General features: G+C 59.5%; 1 protein-coding gene across 1 annotated transcript in view; it reads right to left on the bottom strand.

The window, feature by feature from the left end:
- Positions 1–463: 463 nt before the first annotated feature.
- LOC121471981 (sodium/potassium-transporting ATPase subunit alpha-4) overlaps positions 464–22,827 on the bottom strand; it is a 32,396-nt gene continuing 10,032 nt past the window's right edge. Inside the window, exons 9-24 of the mRNA XM_041722917.1 lie at positions 21,295–21,563; positions 19,477–19,675; positions 19,187–19,296; positions 18,881–19,015; positions 15,518–15,707; positions 15,208–15,380; positions 12,100–12,236; positions 11,568–11,718; positions 11,153–11,321; positions 9,795–9,949; positions 9,532–9,655; positions 8,174–8,319; positions 5,522–5,652; positions 5,326–5,427; positions 1,893–1,984; positions 464–1,672 (exon numbers count right to left, since the gene is read on the bottom strand). Of these exons, the coding sequence (XP_041578851.1) occupies positions 1,644–1,672; positions 1,893–1,984; positions 5,326–5,427; positions 5,522–5,652; positions 8,174–8,319; positions 9,532–9,655; positions 9,795–9,949; positions 11,153–11,321; positions 11,568–11,718; positions 12,100–12,236; positions 15,208–15,380; positions 15,518–15,707; positions 18,881–19,015; positions 19,187–19,296; positions 19,477–19,675; positions 21,295–21,563 (2,312 nt within the window). The 3' untranslated portion in view covers positions 464–1,643. The remainder of the gene's footprint in view (positions 1,673–1,892; positions 1,985–5,325; positions 5,428–5,521; positions 5,653–8,173; positions 8,320–9,531; positions 9,656–9,794; positions 9,950–11,152; positions 11,322–11,567; positions 11,719–12,099; positions 12,237–15,207; positions 15,381–15,517; positions 15,708–18,880; positions 19,016–19,186; positions 19,297–19,476; positions 19,676–21,294; positions 21,564–22,827) is intronic.

The raw sequence follows: 22,827 nt of genomic DNA, 5'->3' as shown, positions 1-22,827 counted from the left end.
GGTCCCCCAGCCCCAGGGCCATGGCACGGGGCGGCTTCTGCTGCACGCTGGGGAGGGGGCCACCCTGGAATATGGGACCTCCCCTCAGGCCGCGAGACCGGGCTACGGGGTGCCCTGGGCCTGCAGCCCCCGCCCTTGGCTCCCAGGCCTGCCCGGGGCTCCCCAGCAGCTGCGCCCTCCTGCCTGCCCCTCACCCCTCTCCCTGCTCCCCTCAGCCCCTTCCCTCGGGCCCCTGACTCCAGGCTCTTGGACTTAATAGGCCCCCGGGCAGCCGGTATCAAATGACCCTGAGTTGGGGCCTCTGTATTTTTAACCCACCAGACACCCGAAGCTCCTGCTGCTGAAACCCGAGGAGCTGGCCCCTCGGCCTCCCCGTCCCCACTCAGTCCCCGCAGCCCGGCCTCTGCATCTTCCAGGTCTGGTTCAGCCTCGTCAGCAGCGGGAAGGACCCCTGTCCCCAGGGGACCTGCTTTTGCAGGAGGGCTGGCGACAGGTGGGAGCGCCCTGGGGACGCTGCTCCTCACAATGGCCCAGCCTCCCTCCAGCCTCCGCCCTCACCCCCCCCCTTGGTCTGTAGCCCGCATATCGGCCCAGCCCTCACTGTGGGCCTGGGCGCAGGGGGCTGAGGGTGTAGGTCTGGGAATCTGCTGCACCCCGGTTCCCTCATCCGTGAGCCAGGGTGGGCGCTAGGAGCCTGCGTGTCGTGCGCGTGGCAAGCGCTTGTCCCACGGCCAGGGCAGCACGCGTGTCCTGCGGGTGCGGACGGTCTGCCATTTCCAGCAGGTTCCTTCTACCCGGCCCTGCTCTCCCCGCTTGGGGCACAGTCCCCCAGGAGGCGTGACAGCGACCTGAGCTAGAGGGCCAGGTGGCCCCGCTCACCACGAAACAGCCCGCAAATGGGTGAAGAGGAAGGCGGGGCGCCCCGGGGTGGGGGTGTGGGGAAGGCCCCAGGGCTCCTCCTTCCTCTGCACAGACTTCAGGACTGTCTGGCACCCTGTGGGCCCGGGGGTGGGGGGGGGGCAGGACGCTTCCTGGGAAGTCAGGGCTGTGGGGATCCAGAGTGAAGGGAGGGGTCAGGATGGCCGCTAGCAGGTGCGACCACCATCCCTGCCCCAGGCGACCCCTCACCAGGTGGTGCTTCCCGGGTCCCGCTGGGCACCGTCTGCCTGATGAAATGCGGCCTGTTCTGCCCCGAAGTTCCACGAGGAGCCCGCTGCCCGCACGGTCGGGGAGCCGTCCCCCGCCTCCTATTTCCCCTCAGGTCTTCGGACTTTAAGTTGGGGGCTCGCCCTCGAGGGCCAGGGATGCTTGATTCCCAGCCCCTGCCGGCCTCCACCTGGGCCAGAGACACCGCCCGTGCATATCGAGGGGACCCTGGCGCCGTCGCCCCGCTCTCCGGAAAGCAGACGCGCACAGGCGGCCAGGGAAGGGCTGTTGCAAACATTTACTGTCGGGACTGGCCACCGGTTCGCAGGACGGAGCCCCCAGGGCCCCAGGCCAGCCCCGGGGGTGCTGGCCCCTCTCATCCCAGGTCATTCATCCTAGCATCTCTGCCCCCACCATGCTCTCTCGAGGCGCCAAGCCCAGAACCCTAACCCCCCCTCCCTGGGGCGCCCCCGTGTCGGGCAGCTCCTCTGCTGAGTTCAGTAGTAGGTCTCTCTCTCCAGCCAGCCTGTGGGCGAGAGTTGACCACAGTGAGCTGGGGAAGGTAGAGGGGAGGCGGGTGGGGAGCGCGGATGAGGTAGGTGGGTGGGGTGGGGGGATCTCAGGGCTCCCCAGGGCGGAGGGCAGGAGGGCAGGGCCCGGGGCAGCGCCAGCTGAGGGGAGAAGGGAACGGCGGGCACAGGCTGGAGGGGGCTGCTGAGCGCTCAGAGCAGGGGCAGGAGCCTCACCGCCAGGATGACGTCGGATGGTGAGTTTTCGGATTTCGTCATAGACAAAGATAAGAACGCTGTAGGGAATGGCGCAGAGCCACCAGGGGAGCCTGTGGGGAGCAAGCGCGGGTCAGTGGGGCCGGGCCGGAGTGGCCGAGGACGGGTGGCCCCCAGTGTGTCCTGTCACCCAGGGTTGAGCCCCCTGTGGGGAGGTCAGAGCCTGCTGGGGGAGGGGCAAGACAAAAACTGAGCGGCCAGCGATAACAGACGGTGACAAATGCCCTGTTGGGGGTGCACGTGGTGTCCCCGGCTCCTGCGGAGCCGTCAGGGCGCTCCCGAAGCCCTGCAGGGCCTCTGGGCTTCGCACCTGCAAAGGGGGGCTAGTCTGAGCAGCATGGGCCTACCCGAGACCAGACGTGGGGGCTGTGTCACCAGGGAGAACATACACTTGTCTGTATCGGGAACACGGGGACCGTTTTGCTCCCAGCATCTCTTCTGTAATGAGGGGCCAGGGAGAAAGACTCTGGGGGGGGGGGCCCAGTCGGAACCACATCTGTCCCTTTGGGTGAGAGGGACGTGGCCTGGACCAGGGCCGGCCCCGAGCAATGCACTGCGAGCCACCTGCCAGGCTTGATGTCTTCCAGTGGCCACATTAAAATACGTAAGAAGAAACAGGGGCAGTGAATTCTAATAATAGATCTTTATTTAACCCAGTTTATCCAAAGTATCATCATTTCAACACGGAACCAATGTAAACATTATAAGGAGATATTTTGCATTCTCCTTTTTATCCCAAGGCTTCCAGAGCCAGGGAGTCCTGTACCCTGACACGCATTGCGCGCCAGACACTCAGTTTTCCAAGGGTCAAGGGAAACGTGGTCCCACCCAGACGGGAAAGCTGCATTTAGTGGGATAATATCTGCCACTGCTTGAGTCTTTAACTTGACATTCACCGGATAAAATGACCAACTCAGTTTCTTGGTAGCCGAACGCTGAGAGCCCAGCGGCGGGATGTGACGTGGGAACGAAGCAGACGCAAGATTAAGGTTCCTTCCCGCCTGCAGCCCACCGACACATCCTGGACGCAGGCTGAGGGGCCTCCCCCTAGGGACTCATCTGCCTCGGTGTTGACACTTGCTAAGGCCACAGGGCAATCCTAGCCCGACCCCCGGGTCCTGGGAGTTGATTTGAACATATAAAAATTCCTTTGGAAACTATCTGCAGCCCCCGAGGTGCGTGTTGACGCTCATCCTCCAAGCACACGACCCACTGATCTACATCTGGAGGGTCTCATGGGTCGGGTTTCATGGCTAGCCGGCCATAAATGCCCCCTCGAGGGTTGGGAACCCTGCTGCCAAATTGCCGGGGGACTGACGCGCTCCCTGGGCCCCTCCCAGCCTGGTAGTGTCCAGTGGGCGCTCACTCCTCGCGACCCCGTGCAGCTCTTTCTGCCAGCGGGTCCTGTCCCCGTGCCTGGTAATACCACCACCCTTTGGCACCAAGGACCGCTTAAGAATTCTTTCTAGGCCCTTGGCGTTGAACCCTGACACCTTTCCTGCATCAGACAGCAGCTGCCATGGTGGCCCGCGTAGACCTCGGCTGGCGCTCAGCCACGCGCGCACCTTTCCCTACACACGCTCACGGCGGCCTGCCCGGGCCGTGTGATGCACGCTCGGCAGGTACCCCGGAGGCGCAGGCGGGTTACGCACACCGTAGGGCTGAGACTCAAACCGGGCCGGTCAGGCTCTAAGGGCAGCGCCAGTGTCTGTTCCGAAACATTAATGGAGCACCTGCAGTATACAAAGCACTGTGTCAAACACTGCAAGGGGCGGAAAGGTGAGCGCGCTGCGTGCATTTGCAGCAGACAAAAGCTGGAAGAACAAGGTCTATGTCACTAGTAGGCAGCCTCTGCGGGTGAGGGTGGGTGGGGGTGGTGGGACCCGGCGGAACGGCGGTTTTGCTCTTTTCCCTGTAAAATTTTCTTTCTTTCTTTCTTTCTTTCTTTCTTTCTTTCTTTCTTTCTTCCTTCCTTCCTTCCTTCCTTCCTTCCTTCCTTCCTTCCTTCCTTCCTTTCTTCTTTTCTTTCTTTCTTTCCTTCCTTCTTTCTTTCTTTCTTTCTTTCTTTCTTTCTTTCTTTCTTTCTTTCTTTTTTTAGGATTTATGTATTTATGGGACACCTGGGTGGCTCAGTGGTTGAGCGTCTGCCTTCAGCTCAGGGTGTGATCCCAGAGTTCTAGGATCCAGTCTTGCATCGGGCTCCCCGCAGGGAGCCTGCTTCTCCTTCTGCCTGTGTCTCTGTGTCTTTTATGAATAAGTAAAATCTTTTAAAAAATTATTATTATTTTGGGACCCCTGGGTGGCGCAGCGGTTTGGCGCCTGCCTTTGGCCCAGGGCGCGATCCTGGAGACCCGGGATCGAATCCCACGTCGGGCTCCCGGTGCATGGAGCCTGCTTCTCCCTCTGCCTGTGTCTCTGTCTCTCTCTCTCTCACTGTGTGCCTATCATAAATAAATAAAAATTAAATTAAAATTATTATTATTTTTTAAGATTTTATTTATTTATTCATGAGAGACACAGAGAGAGAGAGGCAGAGACACAGGCAGAGGGAGAAGCTCCCTGCATGGAGCCCGACGTGGGATTCGATCCCGGGACTCCAGGATCACACCCCGGGCTGAAGGCAGGCGCTAAACCGCTGAGCCACCCAGGCCACCCTAAAAAAATAAAAAAAAAAAAAAAGATTTACGTATGCATTCGAGAGAGACAGAGCGAGTGAGCGAGAGTGCTGCATGCACACAACCGGGGCAGGGGCAGAGGGAGAGGGAGGAGAAGCCGACTCCGTGCTGCGCGTGGGGCCCCAAGCAGGGGCTCGATCTCAAGACCTTGAAATCAAGACCTGAGCCGAAACCGAGGGTCAGACACTCCTCCTTGCGGGTTTTTTTCACAATAACAATACACGGACGTAAAACAAAACAAATCAGAAGACAAAAACATGGGCATGATTTGAACCAACCAGGGTCCAGACAGTGAGAACTTCGGTGTGCGCCCACCAACACGAGCGTGTCGGTCACAGCAGGATGAGAGGCACGCACTTCAGGCCATTTTTGTGCTCGCCTGCCCTCCGCGCAGCCCACCCTGGAGGCTCTAGCGTGTCACCGTCGGTGCCCCGCCAGCCACGCTCCTGCCCCGCTGCTGGAGGTTCCAACACCCGGCGGCCCCTCCACTCTGCGTCCTGAGGGCCGGGGAGTCCGCTAACCTAGTGTGCCCCGCGCAGTGCCGTTGCTCGGCCCAGGCCCTCGTGCCTCCGGAGTCGGACACACGTGTGGGGGTGCAGACGGTTCTCCTTACATCCCTGAGGGTAGCCCATTCACCCAGGCAGCTTCCTCTCTCAGGCCCCCGCCCCGGCTGAGGCCCCCGGCTGAGGCCCCCCAACCTGCGTGGCTCCCTGACTCACTTGAGGGGGTACATCCGCAGGGCCATGTCCATGCCTGGGGTGTAGGACAGAAAGGCAGCCAGGAATGTCTCCTCCATGATCCCGAATATTAGGATGTTGTTTCTGGGAAGAAATGTTGCAGGGCGTGCTGCAGGAAGGGAACGAGATGGGGGGGGCGGGGGAGTAGGTGTCAGCGCGGGGGGCCGGGGGCGCTCACTTCATGCCCTGCTGGAAGACTGAGTTGCGGCGGGTCTTGCAGATGATGAGGTCAGCCCACTGCACGACCACGATGCTGACGAAGAAGGCTGTCTGGCAGGTGAACTCCAGCACCTTCCGCTGCTCATAGGTCTGCGGGGTGGGCGGTCCGTGTCAGGAGGGATCCCATCCACCCCACAGGCTTGGTCCCTCCCCTGCCACCCTGGGCCCCAAGGCCAACCCAGGGGTCGTAGGCCCCACACGTCACACTGTCACACCGTCTGGCCCCAGCCCTTCCCGCGCGGGCTCCGTGGGTTCATGTGGGCTACCCGGGACCTGCCGGCGCTTTCCTGGCCCCCCCGGAGCATGCCAGGGGCGAGCACCTGTCCCGCTTACCCTGGTGCCGCCCTCCCACGCCCAGGGCACCGGGTGGCAGGTGTTAGCCGGGTGCCCAGAAGGGCGGTGGGGCGGAGGGCACCCCCGCAGGGAGGGCAGCGAGTCGGGTGCTCACCCTGGGGCCTCCCTCGCGTCTGAGGAACCCAAGTCTGGCCTAGACCCTAAGTCTAGCGGGGAAGACGAGTGGGCCGGCCAGGCCAGCGCCCCAGGAGGTCCCGAGAGGAGTCCCCAGGGCAGCGGGAACCGGGGGAGGCGCATCTCCGTTGGCCCCCCCAGAAAGCCCGTGTCTCAAAGATGAAAACGGCACAGGCATAGTGAACAGGGAGACGGGACGAAGAATTTGAGACTGTGGACCACTGAACGACGAGACACCACGTACAGAAGCTCGTGGGCTGGGCCCTGGGAGGGCAAGACGGAGCCTGAGATGGTTGGAAGGCAGAGGCTGGGAGTCGGGGATCCGGGCCCCACCAGTCCTGTGAGCAGTTGGCGGCCAGCACCCGTGCTTGGGCCCCACACAGCCCTGCTCCTGCCTGAATGCTGGGGATGCAAACGCTCACGTGGGTGCTCGGCTGTGCATGCCTCGGCCTCCCTCCCCAGCCGTGCGGCCCTCCAGGCCCTGCCAGGGCTGCTTGCGCCCGCGGTCGCCCCGGTCCGGCTGTTGCCCTGGGATTCCCGCTTCGAGCAGCTCCCTCTCCCTCACCACCACTTCGCTGTCTCCTTCTCGCCCACTCCGGTGTCTCAATTCCCAGCCTTCCCGGACTCCACTCGGACCTCAGTCCCATCGACCCAGTGTGTTAGGGATTTGCTTGTCATCCGCCCACCTCCCGCCCCCTGCCCCGGGAGGATGTAAGCTCCACAGGAGCAGCAGGTGGACCGTGCGTGTTGTTACGGCGCGCGCAGGGCCAGGACAGTGTCTGGCACGTAGGAGATGCTTCGCGAATGAATGAGTGGCGATCAGTGGAATGAAGGGCGAGAGGTGTTTAGAAGGTAAGGAGCTCTCCTGGCTCGCAGCAGCCTGCAGAGTCCTTCCTGGGGGCAGCGGGGTGCGGGGGGGTGGTCCGTACGAGATCACCTGGAAGAGGCAGCGACCTGCCTGACGAAGTTTACTCCTCGGGGCGGCTGTTACCAGCCCGTTCTGCGAGACCTCAAGATGTCTTTGATGCAATCTGGTGTGACTTCAAATTAATTTTAATTACCTTTAATTAATTGTAAATGAGTATACGGTAAGCTTCCTCTTGGCAGCAGAGAGATGGCCTCAAGGTATAAAACTAACAAAGGCTGGAGCAGAGGATGGAGGAGACGCGGACGGTGTGATGACTTTGGGCATCATTGGACCGTGGAGCAACCTTGGTGGCTGGGAACACTGACCTCTGATGGCCTCGTGGGGCTCAGCGAGGGGAAGCCAGGTGTGTATAGGGGGCCCCTTTCCAACAACCTGGATTCCAACATTCTTCTGAGAAACCTGCCATCAGCTTGGTTTGGAGGCATCACGGTGCAGGAGGAAGGGGCCGGGCAAGAACCAGTGCAGAGGCCCTCCTGGGATTCGGTGCAAGTTGTAAAGTCTTTCCAGACTCAGTTTCCTCATTTAAAGAATGATGATGACAAACTATGTGTCCTCTATAGACTTTGCATCCTCTGTGGTCCTACGACTCTAGCAATAATCGGTGTCACGTCCCCCGCGGTTTTGGGAACTGGGACAGGCACGTTCACAGGTAGGGGGATAAACGCCTACCTACTAACACTCTTGAACACGTCCTGTTGGCTCGAGGGCTGCAGTTTGAGCCTCACTCATCTAGGGTCTTAGGAAAGAGTACTACAGAGAGGTGCCCGCCGGGCCTAACACGTTTGGAAAGGCGAGGGAGGGCGGTTGTACAAAGCACATGCTTTTCAGACTTGAAGTCCTATAATTTGGACTCCCCTGGAGGGAGGGACGGAGCGAAACACAGAGAGAAGACCCAGCAACGGGTCTTTCAGGGGCAATGATATTTCCAGAACCTGGAAACACAGAAACCAGCCCCTGAACGTTGGCATGATGATGAAGACCTCCCGGTGCAAGGAGGCTGAGAGACCCAGCAAGGTAAGGACTGGCAACGGACAGAAATGAAGTCCGCGTCCAAAAAGTGCTCATTTGAGGAGCATTTGCCGATGTGACCGGAGAGCGAGGTCCCGTAGGACTGGACCTGAGGCATCACCTCTGTGTGCTGCCTGTGTCCCCCACTCTTCCCTGTCCCGTCCTCACCCCTCCCGGTCCCGTGTGGGCCGCCACCCCTTCGCTCACCCACTGCTGTCCGTAGCTGTCCTCCAGGTCATTGAAGAAGCGGTCCTCCCAGTTGAGGCGGATGCCCAGGAGGTCAATAGGCTTGAAACCATTCTCGGCCAGGATCACAAAGTAGGTGAAGAATCCAGCCAGGGCCTGGATCATGCCTGTGAATGACAGCCACGGGCCGAGGAACCTGGTTCAGGGAAGGACCTCGAGAGGCAGACTGGGGCAGGGGTGGCGGCCGGGTTCCGGTGTGCAGGAGCCTGCATCAGCGACCCGACCCCTTCACCTCCGCAGGACTCGTCTCCAAGCCCCGACATTTGTTTCGGGGCTCTGACCCAGGATCACCTTTGGGTCACATACTCTTAAAACTGAAAGGACCTCAGAGGGAATTGATTCCCACCTCCTCCTGAGCTAGCGCTGGGCTCCTCTGTGTCCACTTCCCGTCACACGCGGACCCTCATCAGGTCCTGTCCTCCCCTGGCGCCTCCCCCTCTGCGTCTTGCTGGCCTGTCCCCCCTGCCCCCCTCCCCAGGCGACAGCTCCATCCACCAAGCGTTTGCCAGCGCTTGCCTACCGACCGCTGAGCTGAGCAGGTCCCCGTGGATGTCACCACGACTGCGAGCTACTATTTACCCTTCATAAGTGGGGACACTGAAGCCCAAACAGCATTCAGTCCTCATTCAGCATCACACAGGTAGGAAGTGGTGACCTTGGGATCCAGACGTAGGTCTGGCTCCTAAATCTGTTTCTCTCCTCCTCTAGATATTGGGGTGTCTCCCCTGCCCTCAGTCTCTTCTGCGTCCATCCCCCTCCTGCTCCCCAAAACACTACAGTGGCAACTCAGGAGCCAAGACTTCCAACGGCTGGCGAATGCCTTTCAAGGCTGGTCCAGCACAAATGCTACCTGCATCCACAGCCTCATTCTCTACAGCTCCTTGCTCGGGAGCAGGGGCCCCCCCAGACTGCTCAGTCTTCTGGGGGCAGCACATGGGCTCCCCCTCCTCGAGCCTGCTCAGCTGACCGTGCATCTGCGATCTTCCCCGTACCAGCGCCAGCCCTGTTCCCTCCCCTCGGCCGCCCTGACTGCCCCGCTGGCTCGGGAGCCTCCTGCCCTGTTCTGCCCTCGCATGGCCCGTGCACGCTCACTCCTGGGCCCTTGGAGAGACGCTATCAGTTCATATATGTTTGCTCCTTCCCAGCTGGACTCCTAAGGGCAGATGACGCACAGGTGGCTCCCTGCGTGCCGGAGGGAGGTGGTGGCAGCACACGGTTTGTTGTCACGAAAATATCCCCCTGACTTGCAAGTGGAGCTGCCTGCGGCGGCCGGGCAGGTGCAGCTGCTCCCCGCCCCAGCCCCACGGCCTGGGCCGCACCGATCTGTCCGTAGGCCATGCCGATGAGGCGGTTGTTCACCAGGTTGTCGATCTTGGGATTCCGTGGGGCCCTTTTCATGATGTCACTCTCAGCTGACTCGTAAGCCAAGGAGATGGCTGGGACCTGGAGGGTGGAAAGCAAGACAAGGGAGACAAAGCTCAGAGGGAAACACAGGGGTCCCTCGAGCGAGCCCTGTCCCTCACCCTGCGCCCTGGTCCCCCTCGCAGGAGCTCCGTCAGCCACGTCTCGGTTAGGGCCTCACCATGTCTGTGCCCAGGTCGATGCAGAGGATGGTTATGGTGCCCAGAGGCAGGGGGATACTGAGGATGATGAACAGCAGGAAGGGGGTGATCTCGGGGATGTTGCTGGTCAGGGTGTACGCGATGGATTTCTTGAGGTTGTCAAAGATGAGGCGGCCTGGGGGAGGACGGCCACCCTCCTGTGAGAAGCGCAGAGAGGACCCCGCCCGCACAGCAGCTCCTGGGCAGAGATCACTACAGAGCAGGGTCCGGAGGTCCTAGACCCGCTTTCCTCCTGAGCTACATGACCCTCGGCCGTGCTTTATCAGCGAGCCCCCCGTGGTCAGATGCAGTGGGGGTAACGGCCCCTGATCCCTGAGGATGCCACATGCTTGGGCCTGGCCGAGGCTGAAAGGTGTCTGGGAACGCCGACACCAAGGCCGGAGAAGCTTCAGGCTGAGGCTGAGACAGCCTGGACTTGGCTCCCAGTTCCATTTTCTACCACGAATAGCTTGTGACCTTGGGCCCCTCTCACCTCCCAGAGACTCATTCCTCCTGCCTCGCAAGTCCCTGACCCCAGCCCCATGGCGCTCATCTCCCCGTAAGCTACTATGCACTTGACTGTCTTGCTCCCCTAGAAATGAAGGAACATGAGGGTTGGGATTTGTGTCTTTTTATTCCCCGCCCTTGCTCCCCAGTATCTAGAATAGAGCCTGGTGCACGGTGCTCTGGAAAATGTATTGAATGGAGACCGGATAGTGAGCATGGCATCAGGATCATGCTAGGCCTAGTTCCACAGCGTGACTATTACTATTATATGGGTCGTCCTGGGTTTCAGTGAGCTGGCCGCAGGCAGAAGGCAGGGAACCCCGGGGAACAGACTCTAGGGCTCCCCCGCTTGCCCGGGGGCCTGGTCTTCAGATTTCTCTGGGACAGAGGGCCGGTGGTGAGGCTCATGCGGTCAGTTCTGGGGTCACGCTCCAGCTGATCTCACCGTATCAGCATCACTCAGGCGAGGGGTTCCTAGGGACCCCAAGACTGTGGCGTATGGAGCAGTCCCAGGGAGGGGCCACATCCTGGAACCTGCTGCAGACTCCCCGGGGTGCGCGTGCGAGGACAGAGCACCCTATGCTAGACCACACCCTGGTCTCCTTGTCGCACCCGCGCTTTCTTCCCACCTCATCCAGAAGGGCTCCCAGGGGTGATGTTCTCAGGACGGCCAAGGGGATTTATGGAATTTATGGAATTTTGCCTTATGTGGACGCTTCCCAGCCCGTGCAGGGTCGTGGAGCTTGGATGCCAGGCAAGGGGAGTGACAGCGATGCCCACCAGCTCCCGCCCGCCTGGGGTCACCCGAGTCGACGGGCGCCCTGCCCCTCACCCTCCTCCACGCCCGTGACGATGGATGCAAAGTTGTCGTCCAGCAGGATCATGTCGGCGGCCTGCTTGGACACGTCGGAGCCCGAGATACCCATGGCGATGCCGATGTCGGCCTTCTTGAGCGCGGGGGAGTCGTTCACGCCATCCCCGGTCACGGCCACCACGGCCCCCTGGGAGGAGCCAGGTCATCACTGTTTCACATCGAGACCAGCCCCGGGGTCACTCGGATCCCATCATCCCTTGCTTCTGAAAGCCCTTGTGCCTGGCCCTTCCCTCTCCTGCTCCTCCCGGGACATTACAACTCTCGGGGGGCCCCAGACTGGCGCCCCTCTCAGAGGCCAGGCAGGCGGCGCTTTGGAGACTCCCCCAGCCAGAGGAGGTCTGGGCTGGCCGGGCCCCGTGCGGCGCCCGCTCACCTGCCTCTGGCAGCCCTCCACGATGATGAGCTTCTGCTGCGGGGACGTCCGCGCGAACACGATCTCCGTGTGGTTCTTGAGGATCTCGTCCAGCTGCTCCGACGTCATGTCCTTCAGGTCCGAGCCGTGCACCACGATGGCCTTGGCTTCCCTGAGGGAGACTTGTCAGGGGCCGCGGCAGGAGCCCGTGATGCCCTGGCGCCCCTGTGCAGCCTGTGCTACAGCTACAGTCTGCTTTCTGCCCGGCCCCTTCCTTTTCCGCAGCCACCTGCTGTCCCCGGATGGACAGACGGACGCCCCGCTTCCCACCCGCCCCTCCCCTGCTCTGCGGGGTCCTCCTTCCTCCTGCTTCCTCTGAGAACCCACGGCCAGAGTCATGTGGTCGTTCTCCTACTAAGCTTTACTTTGCAGTGAGTGAACCCCAGCCTCCTCCCGGCTGCAGGGGCTTCCAGGCAGGGTGGTGAGTGGGGTCGGAGTGGGGTGGCCGAGGGTGGAGGGCAAACAGTGGATCCAGGCTCTCCAGGGGCCCCACCTGGGGTTGGTCTGGCTGACAGGGACCTGCAACCGAGCTGCCACGTCCTCTGAGGTCTCGGTGCCTTCGGATATGATGCCCACCCCTTTGGCGATGGCCTTGGCTGTGATGGGGTGGTCCCCAGTCACCATGATCACCTGGGTCAGGAGGGGAGGGAAGGGGCGCAGAATCGTCTTTGTCCCCATGACCTAAGGGCCTAATGGATCCCTATTCATTCCCCGGGGCCTAGTTGCAGCTCATTCCCAAGAATGTGCACTAAGGTGGCTTAACCCCCGGGGACTGGGTCAGGACCCCCAGACCATAACACAGGACAGTTCGGGTTCTAGGTTCCCCAGAAACAAATTGGGGCTCTGGGCAGTTCATTACTATATTCATAATTTCACAGAATGGCTCCAGAAGCTATTCTGCATCTTTAAGCTCAAAAGACAAACACCTACACGTAGAACACGTGGCAGCAAAGGGACGTCTGGCAAACACGCACTGGGCCCGGGTGTGCTTGGACCTCCCCCTGCCTCTCGCTCACTGTGGCCTCCCCTGGGCTGCAGCCCTTTGCAGGTGCCTGGTCCCAGCCCTCCCCGTCCCTGTCTCCCCGACGGTCAGCTGCGAGCGCAGTGCTGTCCTAGCAGTCTGCTCCTTTTCTCTTCACCGCACGGGGAGGGCTGGTCTGTCCCCCACGGGCCCGTGCTCTGCAACAGGGGCCGCTCCCGGGGGCTCGTGTGTGGCCACCTGGGACCCATTGGGCAGGTGCACCGTGGGCCTGACCCAGCCCGGCACCGGCCCGGCCCGGCGGCTCGGGGGGGGGCTGTCCCGCAGCCTTCCCCATGCCCGCGCCGGGCTGGACGGACAGAAAGGCAAAGTCGGTCCCCCAAGAGCGAGTTCCCAGGGCGCGGGCTCGCGGGGCTCCGCAGTAGCGCAGGTGCAGCAGGTGCAGCAGGAGCGCAGTCCTGCAGGGGCGGCTCCCTGTCACGGAGACGTGTCTCGGGACTGAAGCAATGTCCTGTCCAACTTGCGGGTGCTGATGGCATCTCCGAAGTCCCCATGGGGTTTTGCGAGTCGCCCCCTTGTTCCCTTGTCCCTTCGGTCCCTGAATCCGTCCCGTCCGAGAGCCTGAGTCCGCTGTAGGTGCCTGACTGCAGTTCTTGGAGGGGCCAGGTTCACGGTGAGGCCCAGACACCTTCACGGCGTCCAGAGCCTCTGCCAGTGGCAAATAAAATTGGATGCTTCTATTTATCTATTTTTAGTTCCCTTTTTTTTTTTCCCTCAAGGGCCAAGCACATGGCTCTCCCTGGGAAGTACCAGCCCTGCCGTCATCTCCTTGTAAGAACTTTGCTGCCCTGTGACCCTGGGTCCCTCCGACCCCTTTTAGCAGCTCTGCATCATTGCCGTTCTGGAAGTGGCCCTGGAGGGCTCTACCCCATGTGACAACCCACCGACTGTCCACGACCTTTGTCCTCCCCGAAGGACAGCGCCCTGCATGTGTCTTACGCTTCCGTACAGCGAAAAGGGGCCGACTCAGAATTTCTTACCACGTCTGCCAAAGTCCTGTGAGCTTAGGGCCCCGAGGAAGTGTGAGATTATAGCAAGAGCTGGAAGTGGGTGCCCAGAGCGCCGCCCCAAGGCCTCAGGCTCGCCTGCCTCGGGCTGAGATGACGCCCAGGCTGACTCACCCCTCCCACCTCGTTCGGGCCTCCCTGCCTGCAGGTGCAATCGTAACTCCTTCGGGCCCTAAGGGACCCACGACTCCCCAGACGAGTCACGTTTCACATCCACAGAGTGATTCCCTATCCAACGGCCACCTCGAAGCTCAGAAATCTCGAATGGGCCCTTCTCCAGCTCTGCCCACCATGAGGGAGCCGGGGAGGTCCGACGTGGGCTACCTACGCAGACGTGCTGCAATGACGCTGCTGCTTGGACAGCATGTGGCACATAGGGAGCTCACTTGGAATAGTTCCTACGTCCGTGCCTGGGTTGTCACTCTAGTGGCCCATCATTGAACTTGGCACGGCCCAGCTGCCCCCAGACGAACAGCCTGCCGACAGTCAAGGTCTAAGAGAAAGCCTGCGCTGACTGTTCCCATCCCCTTCCCCCTAAATACCTCCAGCGCCGCCCCCAGCCCGGCCTCGAACCTGCTCTCCCCCAAGCCTGGGATCCAGACTATCAGGTATGAGCAGGAAAGGTGTTGACCCCTGATCTGTGAGGATGTGGGTGAGCCCAGCATCTGACCTGGAAGCGGGGTTCGGACCATGTCAGAACTAGAGGAATCCTTGCATGAAGCCCCCCAAGAAGTTGAGCCCCACCTCACGCCGGGCCTGGGAGCTTCACTCTCAGACCAACCCATCTTAGTTTCTGCTTTACACGCACCTGCTGGCATAGCTCTTCACCCTGAGTCAGGTGCGGAGGGCCCGGCTCTCAGCAGCGCAGTCTCCCCCCACCCCGTCATCCACACCAGCCCCAGAACCCTCCCGGCAGCACATTGACCTGACCTCTTCTAGCACCTTGCTACTCCGGCAGTGGTCTGCAGACCAGCGGCAACGCGTCACCGGGGAGTTTGTTACAAATGCACAGACTCAGGGTGTCTTGCACCTGCTGAATCAAGATTTGCATTCCAGCAAGACCCCTAGATGAGTCCTGTGCACATCCTTGGAGCTGGTTCTCAAACTTACCTGCCTACTGAAATCTCTGAGACTTAAGGTTTTAAGAGTGTAGATGCCTGCACCCCCACCCTGGAGCTTCCAAGTTAATGGACTTGGGGGTGTGGCCTAAGCATCAGATTTTCCTTAAGTTTGTTTGTTTAAGTAATCTGTGTACCCAGGGTGGGGCGTGAACTCACAGCCCTGAGGTCAAGGGTCTCCTGTGCTCCACCGACTGAGCCAGCCGGGTGCCTCCCAGTCATCAGATTTTTAAAGCTCCCTACACGACGAGGCTCTAACTACAGAAGAAACTTAGGATTTCCTATTAGGTTCTCCCTGAAGACTAAAAATCATCAGCTCAAGGAAACAAATCAATTCAATTCAACCAAGGTTACTGGGAAGCTACTCTACACAAGGCTGTCTGCCGCTGCTCCAAGGTGCGACAGGCCAGGGGCTCCTGGGACGGTCGGGGGTTTACCTTGATCCCCGCACTACGACACTTGCCCACAGCGTCAGGCACGGCAGCCCGGGGAGGGTCAATCATCGATATGAGCCCCACAAAACAAAGGTTCTCCATGGGAAAATTGATTTCATCCGTATTAAACCGGAATCCCTTGGAGAAAGTGCTAGGCAGGTTCAAGAAGCAGAACCCTGGGGAGAGACAGAGGGACCAGTCGTCACTCAGGGGCCTGCGTCCCAGCCCTGCTCACCCCAACATCTCCAACATCTCAGCCTGCAAATGACCATTTGGATGTCGTTCTTTCCAGGTTACGTCCGCAGCCCCTCACCTAGCACGCGCTCCCCGAGACCTCCCAGCTCCAGGTAGGCATTCTGGAAGTTCTTCTTCATCTCGTCGTCCATGGGGTACTCCTTTCCCTTCAGGAGGTACGTGGAGCAAAACTCTAAGATCCTCTCAGGGGCGCCCTTCATCATCAGGACGTGGGCCTGGGAGCCGTCCTCCTGCAGGTGGATGGACATCTGGGGAGGAGAGAGGAGGAGTCCTCGCAGCAGCAGCAGGAGGAGGGAGCAAGCGAGGGTTGGGGTAGGAAAGCAGGGGAAAGGTTTTTTTTTAATGATTTTATTTATTTATTCATGAAAGACACACACAGAGAGAGAGAGAGGCAGAGACCCAGGTAGAGGGAGAAGCAGGTTCCACGCAGGGAGCCTGACGCGGGACTCGACTCGACCCTGGGTCCCTGAGGTCATGCCCTGGGCCAAAGGCAGACGCCCAACCGCTGAGCCACCCGGGCGTCCCAGGAGAAAGGTTTTTGAGGGTAAAACAATAAACAACCTGTCCCCCCCCCCCCGCCCCGCACTTGCTTTGTCCCACGACCCCAACACAGCCCCCTCCCTCCAGTCAGATCTGACTCAGGCTCGAGCCCTCCACTCCTCCCGTCCAGGGATCCTAGCCACCCCCCCATGCATTATTTGCACCCACATCTCTGCTTTCCCCTGAGGCACAAGCAGGGCTTGGCTTTCTCTGCTTCCTCTCTGCCTGGAAAGCAGAAGCGTGAGCCGGGCAGAGGCAGCCGAGTGGATAGGGAAGGGGACGGTAGTCCACAGGCCTGCGTCCCGGGGCCAGCGGAAATGCTCCATGACCTCAGGCCAACCCGTGTAACCTCTCAAAACCTCAGCTCCTCTGATACGGTGCAAAAGAGCCTGTGGTGCTGACTTCACTGGGTTTTTGTGAGACACGACACAGTCAAAAATCCGCCCCAAACCTAACTACAAATTCAGCCTGCCGTGACCCTTACCAGTAACACGAACAGTCAGTTAACACCTATGCTGTGTGTCCTTTGTCTCCCAGGCTGTATGCTTGCAGGAAAGTGAGCCAGGGAAAGGAAAACGTGAAGAGAATCACAGGGGAGAGAAAATCCACAGACAGGACCGAGCTGCGTTTACAGAGAAACGTCGGCGTTTCAAGTGGATCCACGCAGTTCGCGTCCTGCTGTTTGAGGGTCAGATCATTGTTAAAAAAGTGCCTGGACAACCACGAAGCAGAGTCCAGGAATAGGTTAGTCGTGGTTGTCCGTTTGCAACTCTCCCGACGGCGTGGAAGTCCCAGGGGCTAGTGGCTGCGTGGGGTCGGGGTCGGGGTCGGGGTGGGCAGGAAGGCCACATTCACGAGTGAACGTGAGGGGACCACAGACCCGGAGGGGAGAGGGTGCTGTGCTCTGTGAGCAGGGACTACGCTGCAGCTCCCCTTCCGCACCAGGAGGCCCCTCTCCCGTATGTAGCCTGTTCCGGCCCAGAACCTGCGCCTCGAGGGGAGCAGGTGCAGAGGCGACCACACCGCCCAGGGGACCAGCAAGGTGTGGCGGGGGGAGCCTGTGCGTAAAATGCTCTTAAGACCGTCCCACTGGAGACTTTCAAGTGTTTCCTGTGACTTTCAGCTACATTCAAAACACGCTTGAGCCGGTAAGAGGGAGAACTGCGACTTGTTTCAACAGAAAGCTCTACGAGGTTTTTTAAAAAGCTTGATCTCCCGAGTGCTTACTGCAGATGATTGGGGGGGGACAGCAGGGCCTACACATGCGGGGTAACTTGGTCTCGAAAAACTCACATCTTGTTAGAAATTACGGATAAAAGGTGGGAGAAAGCTGGAAATATCAGAACAGAGGACCCTCCTTTCATTTCAACCTGAGAGCAAGGAAGAGGTGTCGGGGGGCGGGGGGGGGGCGGCCTCGCAGAGCCCAGGGCTCCCGCTGCCCCTGGAGCCCCCCGTGAGGCTGAGCGCACGCGGGGCGGGTGCCGCAGAGGAAGACCGTGCCCTCCGCACATGCTGCCTGGTAGCTCAGAAGATCCACTAATTAACCTAGTCCTTTGGGGGAAAGTGGCTATTTTTTGGGGGGGGGAAAGTGGCTATTTTGTTGGACACCCCAACAAACGGCAGAGATTACGTTTTGCTTTTATTTCAAATCACGTGGGGGAAGAAATATCTACCTCTTTGCAGGCACCGGCTTTGATCCGGCCCCGCCATGCACAGAATTCTTGTCTGGGCTGTGAGGCCACCGAACGTCGGGAGAAAAGTAGACGTACGTTTGCAGTTCGGGCTCGGGAGACCTATCTTATTACACCGGCTGGGAGCCGGCGGAGACAGGAGGACTCTGGATCTATTCCTTTAACCCTTACTGGCTCCGTGTGCAGTGTGAGGACACAGGCAAGTGGGTTTTAAATACTCAAAACCCCGTATGTAACTTTTGTTATGTTATTGCTATTTTTTTAAGCTATGATTTCCTTTCCGTCATGAGGAAAATCGGGGCGGGGGGACCTACTGTCTTAGCAACTTTCACCTATGACTCCAGGTGCGTTAGCCCGTCCGCAGACCCTGCTGCCCCTCTGTGTTGTTCGCCCGTTAGTACCTGCGCTGCCAAAGCGAGCACGGTTATGTGTTTTTTAAGACAGGAAAACAAAACTGACTTTTTTTGGGGGGGGCTCCTTTCTCCTGTCTCGGCCGCACCTGAGCGTCTGGCCCCTGTGGTAGCACATGAGAATTCCGCTCCTCTGAGCAAACCATGACTGTCCCGTAGGAGCCCAACCTTCCTGGTGGCGCCGCCCAGCCCCTGCTTCCACCACGACCCCCTCTTCACGTGGGAGGGTCCCACTGGCCTTCCCGTCTGCCTGGTGCATTCGGGGTTAGTGCCCCACCGATGTCCCTCAGCCTGCACGTCTCCCTCCATCACTCCTCCCTGGGCGGCGGGCAAAAGCCGGGAGACGAAAGAGCTCACACGTGCTGTCTGAGGGCCATCGCCCCATCACCTACCTGCTGGCAGCTGCTAGGATCACAGCGTGGAGTGAAGCGAGGCGCCAACGGGCAGGGCCTTGCAAACCCAGCCTCACCTGCATGGCCAACCTCACAGGAGCCCCCGCGGCTGTCCCCGAGCAGCCCTTGCTACCCACGCGACACCCCCCGCGCGCCCTCTCTGCTCCGCTTAGGCCCGAACGCCCCGCCTCCCTTTACCTGCCGGGCACTTTCCCTTGAGCTGAGCCTCCTCCCCCCCACCCCGCCGTGGGGTGCTGGTTACCCACGGTCTCTATTCCGTTGTGCTGAGGGGACGGTGAAGGCAAAGGTGAAGGCAAAGCTCCCGTTTCCCCAAATGCTGAGCCCCTCCCCGTCCCCCGCCACCATCCCACCCCCGTGGGTTCTGTACCTGGTACTTGTTGGTGGAATTAAAGGGAATCTCTGCCACCTTGGGGTTCTGCTCTCTCATCTCCTTGACAGAACTGTACGACTGCTCGATGAACTTGAGGAGGGCAGACTCGGAAGCATCCCCTGTTGTTGCCCGCTGCCGGGACGGGGTTGGCAAGGGGAGCCCCAGGTGAGCCCGAGGGGTGCGGCCCAGGACAGGGGTGCAACAGGGAGGTCCTGGCGGCGATCACTGAGCGCCAGGATAGGGATCTCTGGGAAGAGGGCGGGGTTGCCCTGGACACCCCGGGGTCCCCCCCAGGACTGATACCTTGGCAATGGGAAGGGTCTCCTGGTTAGGCTTAAAGTCAGCTCGGTTGCAGAGGGCAGCGATTCGGGCCAGGATGAACCAGGTAGTGGAGCCCTTGGCAAACGTCTTCCCTGGGGAGGAAGAAGAGACTCGTGAGTGAGGGAGGGTGGTGGTGGGGGGTTTAGAGCAGGGACTTACCTGCACCCTGCCCTGTCCCCCCACTCCCTGCAGCCAGGGCCCAGCCGTCCCGTCAGTCCCTCAGCCCCGCACCAGCCATCCCCACCGCGGGGCCCGTCCGGGCCGCTGCTCACCCGTGTGCTCTTCGCTGGTGTCGGCCTCGTATATGGTCTTGTCGAACCACATGTGGGCGACGGTCATGCGGTTCTGGGTGAGGGTGCCCGTCTTGTCGGAGCAGATGGTGGACGTGGATCCCAGTGTCTCCACTGCCTCCAGGTTCTTCACCAGACAGTTCTTGCGCGACATGCGCTTGGCCGTCAGGGTCAGACACACCTAAGGCCATGAAGACATCGAGAATTACCGGAGACGGCCAGGGCAGTGCTCCCACCACTTGGCGTTCTGGAAATCCGATGGTTTCTCCTGCTATTGACATTTTCTGGGTATTTCCCTTTTGCTCCCACCTCGTCTTTAGCAATTCCATCTGCGGCCATGGCAAAGGAAGTCGGGAAGGGATCATGTTTGTGCTTTACCGCTGAGCTTTGGAAAAAGAATGTCTTCCTTTACCAGGGACCATAGAGGATGACCTTCTTCCCCAGAATGTTCTGCTCCCCCAGGACCCTTTTCGTCTCTTCTGTTCAGCAGCCCTGTTCCAGTCAAGTTCAAGCCACCCTTCTCAAGTCCAGCCTTCCCGGGGACCAGGTCAGTAGCTAACCTTCCACTGTGGCGTAAAGGGACTTGTACCAATGGTTAGAAAGAAAAAAAAAAAAGAAGAAGAAAAAGGGGGAGAATCTTGAAATTGAGAAAGAATATTGCAACACTGGAAAGGACTTGAGAAGTTGTTTAAACCGGGAAATTTTTGTTGACGTTCATTATGTGGACCAGGAGTTCAATGAAAGTCAGCTGGGTGGCGGGGTTGTTTTAAAAACTAGTACGTTCTTAGGTGAGGGTTATATATTTTTTTTCAAGATTTTATTTATTTATTCATTAGAGACACAGAGAGAGAGAGAGAGGCAGAGACACAGGCAGAGGGAGAAGCAGGCTCCATGCAGGGAGCCTGACGTGGGACTCGATCCTGGGACTTCAGGATCAGGCCCTGGGCTGAAGGCAGCGCTAAACTGAGCCCCCCGGGCTGCCCAGGCGAGGGTTATATGAATACAGAAGCCTGATCACGGGGTTATGATTTATTTACATATTAACACCAGTCCTGAGGTTTCTGTGCTAACCAACCACACCCTGAGTATTATTCTTGTTTCTATTTTAAGAAGAATATTGATAAACTAGAGCATATCCCAACATAGGTGACCAATAAGCCAGGGATGACCATGTTATGTAAAAAACTGGGGGAAAAAGATGATTTCACCTCCCACCAGAGAGTGTGAGGGTCACACAAAAGCATAGTTTGTAGGAGAGAGAGAAATGACTTGTTTTGTGTTTCTTCAGATGGGAAAACTAGGACCAAACAGGAAATCATATTTCTGCTCAACACAATGAGATCTAGCTAGAGCAACCCAGCGGTGACATGAGCGGAGACCAAAGGGGCGGACTTCCCAGGACTAGAAATAATCATCTCCTCCTGTGGATTGTGCACGAGATATTCAGCATTGGTCAAAAGGTTGAATTTCTATGGGCTTTGAAGTCCTTCCCAACAAGATGCTATAATTCTGAGTTAATCTGGAGATGTTCAGTGATTTGGCCAAGTTCCCCGGCCGGTGCAGCCAGGACCGGAACTCACTGCCGGCCATGAAGAATCTAACGCTTCCTGCATCACTACCCACGGGGAAGAAAGAGAAGGCACCAGAAAACATGGGGGGAGGAAGCCAGGAGGTTTTGGGAGCTGAGGCACACATGTCAGGAGTCCTCTGCACTGGGTTCAACAGCCAGAGAGAGACTAACGGTCTCACCCCCTGGGGCGGGTGTCTGCCCAGAGGCCGCCCTCCCCCTTGGCCACTCACAGTGACGGTGGCCAGCAGCCCCTCGGGCACGTTGGCCACGATGATGCCGATGAGGAAGATGACAGCCTCCAGCCAGCCGTAGCCCAGGATGAGCGAGAGCACGAAGAAGGAGACCCCCAGGAAGACGGCCACCCCCGTGATCAGCTGGATGAAGTGCTCGATCTCAGCCGCGATGGGGGTCTTGCCGACCACCAGGCCGGACGTCAGGGTGGCAATGCGGCCCATCACCGTGGAGTCTCCCGTGGCGATCACGATGCCCCGGGCTGTTCCTGCAGAGCAACGGGGAGGTCTGAGGTGGGGGCGCTGCCGGCCTGGGCGCCCACAAGGAGAACCCTCTGTGCTCAACAGCAAGGTGGACACTCGAGGCCCTCCGGGAGGCTCTTGTATTCTATGCTCCGCGTGTTCAGGTTTTTTTTTTTTTTTAAGATTTTATTTATTTATTCATGAGAGAGAGAGAGGCAGAGACACAGGCAGAGGGAGAAGCAGGCTCCATGCAGGGAGCCCGACGCGGGACTCGATCCCGGGTCTCCAGCATCACGCCCTGGGCCCAAGGCAGGTGCTGAACCTCCGAGCCACCCGGGCTGCCCTCGCGTGTTTACTTTATACAAGTAAAGTTCTCGCCCGAAACACCTCTGCAGAGAGTTCATAGTTGTCCAATGTCGTGGACTCGTCGCCTTGCCTGTCGAGAAGCTCGATGGCCTGTATGTGTCCTTCTCCGCCCTCAGCAGCCGGAGTTTCTAGAGCCCCAGGAATAGGGGTGCCCTTCTAGAGTCCTCCCTTCCAGCATCTGCTCATCCCCCAAACCAGTGGTCCTCAGCTGGTGGCAGTCCGTCCCCAGGAGACACAGGGCAACATCTGGAGGGCTGGCAGTTGCCACACCTGGGGCGGGAGGGGCGGGTAGAGCTGGGGTGCAGCTGCGCCTCCCCTGCGAGTAGCAGAGTGCCCCGTCACCCTTACCACTGAGAGTTACCCCGTGGATGGGTGGTGGCGAGGCCGAGCCCCTCCCCGCTCGGCGCTGGAGCCAGCCTGACCCCTGCCGGGGAGCAGAGGCCATAACATGGGCTCGGGCCTGCGCGGCCTGGGGTGGGGGGGGTGGCCTCTGTGCCTCCGAGGCCGCTCACTCACTCACGGGGCTTGAGGTGATGGCCGAGGGCCCAGACTAGGTTCTTGGCTCAAAACAGGTTTCCCGCTTCACCGTGATGGCGGGAGTTGCTACCCTTCCAAGTCACGGTCAGAATCACCCTGCAAAGCAACCTGTTCTAGAAGTAGCACTTAGTTTAGAATCTGGGGACTCCAGCCGCAAGTTCAACTTTCCACCGGGGCAGCATGTGCCCAGGGCTAGCTCCTTACACCGACACTCGGGCTTCCTCAGCTTTAAAAGGGGGGTGAAAGCATCTAGGAGGTGCGAGGGGTGCGCGCCCGTCACGGAGCCCAGAACTGGATTGGGCACACAGAAGGTGCACGACTGTCGGTGTCTTTCTTTTCTTCGTTTATAGTAGTTCAGGGTCTTAAAGAGGGATGATTCAGAGTCAC

Source organism: Vulpes lagopus, chromosome 11, assembly GCF_018345385.1.
Source record: "Vulpes lagopus strain Blue_001 chromosome 11, ASM1834538v1, whole genome shotgun sequence".
Taxonomy (NCBI): Eukaryota; Metazoa; Chordata; class Mammalia; order Carnivora; family Canidae; genus Vulpes; species Vulpes lagopus.
Note: the sequence above shows the minus strand (reverse complement) of the source record. Positions and strands in the feature narration are given on the sequence as shown.